At 39.9% G+C, this 8,076-nt stretch overlaps 2 protein-coding genes across 2 annotated transcripts in view; one reads left to right on the top strand and one right to left on the bottom strand.

The window, feature by feature from the left end:
* SARC_11472 (hypothetical protein) overlaps positions 1–5,800 on the bottom strand; it is a gene marked incomplete at its 3' end in the record, with an annotated part of 8,656 nt that extends 2,856 nt beyond the window's left edge. Inside the window, exons 1-7 of the mRNA XM_014294443.1 lie at positions 5,354–5,800; positions 4,437–4,628; positions 3,325–3,494; positions 2,604–2,816; positions 1,776–1,849; positions 1,164–1,255; positions 135–196 (exon numbers count right to left, since the gene is read on the bottom strand). Of these exons, the coding sequence (XP_014149918.1) occupies positions 135–196; positions 1,164–1,255; positions 1,776–1,849; positions 2,604–2,816; positions 3,325–3,494; positions 4,437–4,628; positions 5,354–5,522 (972 nt within the window). The 5' untranslated portion in view covers positions 5,523–5,800. The remainder of the gene's footprint in view (positions 1–134; positions 197–1,163; positions 1,256–1,775; positions 1,850–2,603; positions 2,817–3,324; positions 3,495–4,436; positions 4,629–5,353) is intronic.
* A 422-nt stretch (positions 5,801–6,222) lies between these two features.
* SARC_11471 (hypothetical protein) lies at positions 6,223–6,794 on the top strand (the record flags this gene model as incomplete). Its single annotated transcript, XM_014294442.1, has 1 exon — positions 6,223–6,794. A coding segment is annotated over exon 1 (344 nt), but the record flags the coding sequence as incomplete, so codon positions are not given.
* Between the last annotated feature and the right edge of the window lie 1,282 nt (positions 6,795–8,076).

Raw genomic sequence — 8,076 nt, 5'->3', positions numbered from 1 at the left:
TATATGTGTGTGTATGTATATATATATATATATAATATATATAAGTATATAATAGTATATATATATATATATATATACATATATATAAATAAATATACATATATAAATATTATCCAGCGTATCTGTAAGCATACCTTGTTCAGTACGGGCATGAACTTGCGGTATTTTACATTGTGGATTGGGTGCCCAGCGCCATCTGATGATTAGTGATTGATGCACGCAAGTTGTGTCAGGAATATATCATGTGAATAACTTAGCCAGACAGCGTTTATAGACAACTGGGGTAGCGTGCAAACCTCAACTGAACGGGTGGTATTACTTAGGAACATTCGATTATTCTGTACCTTCTGCAATAGATTACACACCACCACAGTGCCATAGGGGAGTATGGGGAGAAGAAACAACTATAGCCATGGCTATAGGTGGAGCACTCTCGAGGATATGATAGTAAGGTACGTAAAGTAGCCTATCAATGCTCGTTATTTGAACTAGATTTAGTATGGAAAACACATCAAGACCGCAATTGTCACGCGTGTAGATGAGTGCGTATTGAATACTACAAAGCCCCATGGCCAATAGTTTTGAACGGCAACAGTGCAAAGAACAAACGAGGACGAACATGAGATACAGCACGGGAATACAAGTTAAACGAGGTTTGGCGAGCGAGTGCAATGCAAGCAACCGACCAACCGATTGCGACAAAACAGAACAATAAAGCTTAAGTCATGTGATTGATACAGTCACAGAAACATAATAATAAAATTTAAGACACGTGATTGATATAGCCCCAGAAACATGATAATAAAATTGAAGACATGTGAACGATAAAGTCACAGAAACGCGCCCGGAGATGTAGTGCATTAGGGACAAGCAAACCGCAAGCAGCAATCACACGTGGTGGTGAACCAACAAGACTTCAAAAGGTGGCAGACACAAACACAGAATGGCATATATATATAAATATATATACATATATATGTATATATATATATATATAGATATATATATGTATATATATACAAATATTTATAAATATATATATGGGATTGATGACCCTGATACGCAAGACGACCATCAGAAACAACAGTACAAGAAGACAGACACGGCTATATTGTGAAGGGGGTTCGCTTACACACAGGTGAGGGCGAGGATCAAGACGATACCTTTGTTGAGAAAAGCGGAGATGGTGTTCATGTCATCTGACATGTCTATGTTGACATATTTTGTGTCCGCCTCCCATAGGGTATGCGCGGCCCTGCGAGGGGCAAATGGGACAGGACAGACTGAATTGCTTAACGTCACTGTAAAGGTTAAAAATAACTACAAAAGACTTATCCCACGTGCTGCTCCCTTGCTAGGTGTGTCACGTGGATCATGTGTGTTCTAAGCAATATATATATATATATATATGTATGTATGTATATATATATATATATATAATGTATGTATGTATATATATAATAAAATATAATATATTCTATATATATATATATGTATATATTTATATATATTATAATATATGTATATTTATATATATATATATATATCGGATGCTGCGTCGTGTGAGCCAGGTTCATGTCATATATACAGGCGTCATGGGTTACTGCCACCCCATCGACAATCAGACACTATGACAGTGAGGAGGACCGTATAATCGCAACAAGCGCTTGTGCACCCAAACAATGCACACAGAAAGCACCGAGGTGCAATATTATTGAACTAAACCAGCCACGGTAAGTCGGTACTCGGAAGGGCTATGACTGCGCAGAACATACCACATGGACGTGCCTACGCCACTGCCGAAGTCCAGAGCGGTTTTGGGAGTCCAATCGAAGTCTCTGCAGTAAATCTGGGCTCAATAACGGGCGCAAAACAGTGGCAGATCAGTTTAAAGCGGCGTTTTCATTTGGGCAAAAGTGAAAATCGGGTTCAGAGCCGGACATACAGCTTTTGAATCGGGTCGCGAATTTCGACAATGACAAAGGTGGTTTAAGCGGGGAGGCATACACAAACTCCTTTACCAAACAAATCCCTTCACAACACCAACTGTGCCACAGTAATTCCCCTGAAACGAGCTAGAGCTACATCAGGTGACACATACACAGTCCTGTGGTTTCATTTTATCCTCCAGAGAGTATCACCACATGATCATACCATCGCTTATAGGACAGTCAATGCATTGGGCCTGTGTATTCGAACTATACTGTGAGCCAACACCTCAGTAAAAGACACAGAAGCCAGACCCACCTACGCACACCAACTGTTCTCAGAACAGTGCACAGTGACAAGGTATGATGTGTTTGGAAACGCAGTCTGTGCAATCCTGGCCAGTGACTGAGATGATGGTAAGCTGCACATATGTATGATATAACCGCAGCATCCGCAATGGTTGGAATCGGTTCTGCATATACGCGTATATGTACACGCGTGCACACACATACAGGCATCCCCCATACTAACGCTCGCAAATACACTGCCGCCTTCGTTTTACTGTGCAATAGCAACGTGTAAAATCGACACAACCCAAGCATGTAAACATTCACATACGCACAACCAGCAAAGTATGCAAAAGCCCTGGAACAAGGGCCATACACTCCCCTTACCTCCAATAGCACTCTGTAGGCCGCAGAGTACACAGCCGGCAATCGACTGACCGCATAGGCCACGCCCTCATTGACACCATATGCGATGGAGTTCGATGTGAGCAAAGTAGTCCCATCCGATCGCTTTGTACCGAAATGCAATCGCTTGTCAACCATTTCTAGAGACGTCTCGTCACCATCGGCCGCCATTGCCATCATGCGTTGGGCCTTGGACTGTGAGATAAAAAGAAGCAGATTGATTGGTACATGCGACTGTGAGATAAAAAGTAGCGGATTGATTAGTACATACGACTGTGAGATAAAAAGAAGCAGATTGATTGGTACATGCGACTGTGAGATAAAAAGTAGCGGATTGATTAGTCCATACGACTGTGAGATAAAAAGAAGCGTATTGATTGGCACATGCGATTGTGAAATAAAAAGGAGCCTATTGATTGGCACATGCGACTGCGTGATAAAACGAAGCGGATTGATTAATACATACGACTGTGAGATAAAAAGAAGCGTATTGATTGGTACAAACAAGCTAACGTAAATTTGTGACCACAGATTGACCGCGCCGCGGATTGTTTTATTTTGTTTACCTACAGACGGGGTCTCGCGCAACGATTTCTGGGGACTTTAAACCTAAGAAAGCCCTATCATATTCGTACCGTTGTTATAACGACCTCGGCCACAACACAACCAACGCAGCTACACCGTCCACCCCCTACATACACACCTTTGATATTTTCTGGTCTTTCATAATCCGGGCTACTTTTTCATTCTTAGTTTCCCTGTGCATGGGGTTTCCGGTCGAGAACGGCTCGTAGTCGACACTGGAGGATGTGCGCGTGTGCAGAAAGTAGTCCAACCGCTCCACATCTTTGCGCATTTGCCGCACAGACCGCCCTACACAGACGACAAAGTTGTGAGTGGCATGCAGGGGTGCCAATCCGGGTGAGATAGACATTTTATTTCTATTTGAGTGTTCTATTGGCACTTGTACAGGAATGAAACAGCCGGGAATGTGATAGCATTCGAGGTCGTTATGGACAGTACATGCATCGTCTTCTATTAATCGCTGGTCAGATTGTATGTGATAGCCTTGAGGCACCGAGCGTGTAGCGGAACCGCCGCGAATAGACACACGCCCAATGGTTCATCTTAACGCTGGATAGTTGGTACGTACATCGCACCATGCATGTGAGTGAACTTAGACCCACACACAGGCATAGTCAATGACGTATACCAAAATACAGTGATCGTTGCTCGTACCGAGGTTCAATAAGTGTATGGTGGTCGGTAGGGTATCAGACTTGTACCTGAACCCACACACACATATGTATACGCACACTGACATATGCATAGATACAATACTCGTTGTACATCCGGCTGGTTAGTTGGTACACGGGATCTCTCATGGCATCAAGCATGTCAGTGAACCTACACCCATACACAGGCACACACAATGATGTATGCCAAGATAGAATGGTCGTTATACATACCACTGAACAGTTTGGTATATGTTAGTTTCCCACTCACCGCGCTCGTGAATGACTCATATCACACACACTTATGCACATTGGCATGCAGGTAGATACAATGCTGGCTGTACTTACAATTGGCTAGTTGATGTATGGTATATCATCTCAACCAGGCACAGGGCTTGTGAGTTCACCTACACACACACACTCACTCACGCCCACTGACATATGATTAGATACAATGCTTGTTATACCTACCGCTGATTAGTTGGTAGATGGTAGCCTTTAACGCATTAAGCATGTACCTGCACTTACACACACTCACGCACACTGACATATGATTAGATGCAATGATCGTTGTACCTACCGCTGGTTAGTTGGTAGATGGTAGCCTTTAAGGCATCGGGCAGCTGCAGCGTACGGCAGTGGAATTGGCCCTCCTCAATGGGGTTCTCGAAGTCCCCCTGATCTTCACCCTCTGAGACATCACTATCATCCGTATCTGGCTCCGATTCTATTTTTAGACCTGTTACCAGTTTGAGACCCTCGAAAGGTCGCTCTGTGGTAATGGGGTGTCAATGGGTAGTATGTGTACGTATCAATACCGGCGGTAGCATGTACGATATCATAATAATAGCTTCCCACGACTCGGTGTGATTCAGATACTAAAGATATATCATATAGCAAGCACCGACTATGCGAGTATGCGACAGGGAACCGTTTATGTGTTATTATTGGCCCATAGTCTGCTACAGGCTTACGATGTGGTACTTTGCTCAATATATGTGTGGTATGCGAGCGTTTGAAAGTGTATTTTCACGTTTAGATTTAAAATCCGAATCCGCGTGCGTGGTATGTGTATATAACATCCGTGATTGGGAATAGATACTTTGACTAGTGATAAGCGCAACTGATATCATGACTCAGATTCCATTCGATCTTGTTTCTTGACCCTAAAACATCCGCATTCAAGTGTGTGGAATTAGGTCAATTAGGTCTCATCTGTGTCTATGCTAATACACATATATATATATATATATATATATATATATGTGTGTGTGTGTGTGTGCAGGTATTCATTTTCAGTAATTTAAAATGCAGTACTTTATGAAAACAACGACAGTATAAATCTGTACAACATTCATATTTACATAAACGTGACTATACGTTAATACAAACGTAGCTATCAGTAGAAGCATATATATATGAACCAAATATATGTTCCAAGCGATAATAAAAGACTCTTTCTCTGCGATAACAATGTACTGTATTCGACACACTTACCGGGTGACTTGATCGGACCAAAACCCAAGTCGTTCTCTTTAGCTTTATAGCACACGCGTGTCGATGTAGAGATCCGTCTTCTACACGCACTCCACATGGGCTGTGAATTTCGGAGTGATCTACTTATACTATTCCTGAAATGTAGCATCGTGAACATCTCAAGGTACATGTATATGGCTAGTACTTGATTTCTGATCGAATTTGATGCAAATTTGACTAGTTTTGTATTTCGTGTGTATTCGTGCACGCAAATCGAGTTTGATGTTCTTTATTATGGTATTTCGTATTTATTCGAGAGCATTTATATACCTACTGTACGCAAGCAAATAGTCAAGTTGTTTGTGTTGTGATACGACTTGAGTATATATATATATATGTATATAAATATATATATATATATATATCACATGCGTCTATATACGTATATAATACATATTTATATACGTGTGTTTATATATTTGAATATGAATGAGCTACACAATCTGGACTGTAAATATGATTATGTGAATTTGGAACGTGGTTTGGCTAAAAACGTGTTTTTTTTAAAGCCCGCCAAAAAGTCACCTTTCTCGTTAAAACGCTTTAAAAACCAGTCCATTTTAAATTTTCAAGGTTCAACGTTTATAATATATTCCAATTTGAAGCAGGTGTATAAAATAGTTATCTCGAGTTTTTATGTTAAAACGTATGCAATCCCATCCTTGCTGTTTTTGCGTTCAACGTTTACTGCATTGATATCTTTAGTCTGGCTGCTCCTGGATGGCAGTCGCTTAGCGACAGATTGACTGTCCTCATCAGTCACAGTGTCCGCATCACGTACTTTGATATATATGTGTTGTAGAATATATAAGGTTGCCGTAGTGCAACCACAGGTACAGATACGTTCGACAAGTATACTATATAGAGCTTGAATGAGATGTCATTGTAGTCGTTGTATCCACACACGGAGGTTTATGTATAGTACATTTTATTGGCATGAATAAACAGTACTTTCATAAGGCATATATATATACTTTATACAAATTGTCAACAAGTATAACGAAACATAGATATACATATATACATACTTGTTTATTTTTTTAGCAACCTAAGCCAGAATGACAAGCGTTGTAATCAACGGAGTAGAACCTAGCAACGGCCACAAGGCCAACACCGCCAATGTCAACAGTGTAGCAATACTAGTGCATGAATCACATCCCACGATAAAGGCTCTGGCTATGATTATAGTATTTGGATGGATACTTACTATAATTACACCTATACGCAATGTTTTATCACTCACACCTGCATACTTCATGGGAAGATTCTACGTGTGGACCATTGTCACGGCGACATTGATGGAAAGCAGCTTGATCAACATGATTGTAGGACTTTGGATGTTGTTCTATTCCGCCGCTAAAGTGCTTCCCTTATGGGGAATACATGAGTATATTAAGGTATTAGGGTTATATATAAGTATATATGTGCACACACAAACACAAGAATACACGAGTATATCAAGGTATTAGTATAAGTAAATATGTGTACACACACACACATATATATATATATATATATATATGTATGTATGTATGTATATATGTATATATATATATATATATATATATATATATATATATATAGAGGGCTAGTTTGACAAATACATTATTTAGGCTAGTTTTGATACGTGATATACATAGCTGAGGGAAGAAGGGAGAAAACAGCGTTTTGATATTTCTTCTACATAGTACGCAATTGAAAACATTCATTTCACCCTCGTATATGCGTGATATTAAATACCCTACATGGGGTCAGGGTCGGTCCAACTTGGGTTATAAGACAAAATTGAAATTCTATGTCCCCCCCCTCCCTCTCCCACCGATTTGGACCACCAGAGAACCCTAAAGCAGAATGGCCAGTCCGAACAGCCTCGCTAAACTACACAATAGCCCCACCAGCAATTATTATACCTTTTCTAAAAAAAATTATAGAAAAAAACCACTTGTGAATCGCCAATGACAACTGGAACAAATATGAAAATTATGTATAAATCCTGTAGCCCAGTAATTATCTTTAAAGTGCAATATTCAAGTACATATTTCTAATTACTTATTAGAGGAATAAAGCGTACATTGGGATATTACCCAATAGTTCTCTTGAGTAGCGAACTGTATGTAGCGTTATTCCCTCAATGCAATACTTAATATTTTGCCTTTTTAGGGGAGGCTAGTAAAAAGCCTAAAGGAGTAGAATGAATAATCCCACAAGACTATATTCTATAAATACTTCATGTGATAGCTCACACCTCATATGTACAATCATACATTATCCAATAGTTTCTCAAAAAAATACACAATTCTCGACTATTTTTAAAATCAGCAGGCGGCATTGGCAATGAATGGATGTATGTTTCAACTTCCATGTACATTTATATCCAAATATAATATATAGACCTGTCAACTAGAGAACACATTGTACGCGTCAGTGACTCTCTTTTGTAACAAAGTTCATCCTTGGCCGCATCATGTCATCGATTGCTCCCAGTGCAGAGGTAAGCTAGGTAGTGAAGACACTCTAGCCCACATTAAATAATATTGTAGATGTTGTCAACTGAATCTATACTAGTTTTTTGAACGTTTGCTAATATCCCCGACAGCGTCGAAATACTCGACGATCCATGATTGCTTTTTCAAATTGAGTTAAGCATCATATCAAGACAAAATTGTAAATGCAACCACTTATAA

Source organism: Sphaeroforma arctica (assembly GCF_001186125.1).
Source record: "Sphaeroforma arctica JP610 unplaced genomic scaffold supercont1.1705, whole genome shotgun sequence".
NCBI lineage: Eukaryota > Ichthyosporea > Ichthyophonida > Sphaeroforma > Sphaeroforma arctica.
Note: the sequence above shows the minus strand (reverse complement) of the source record. Positions and strands in the feature narration are given on the sequence as shown.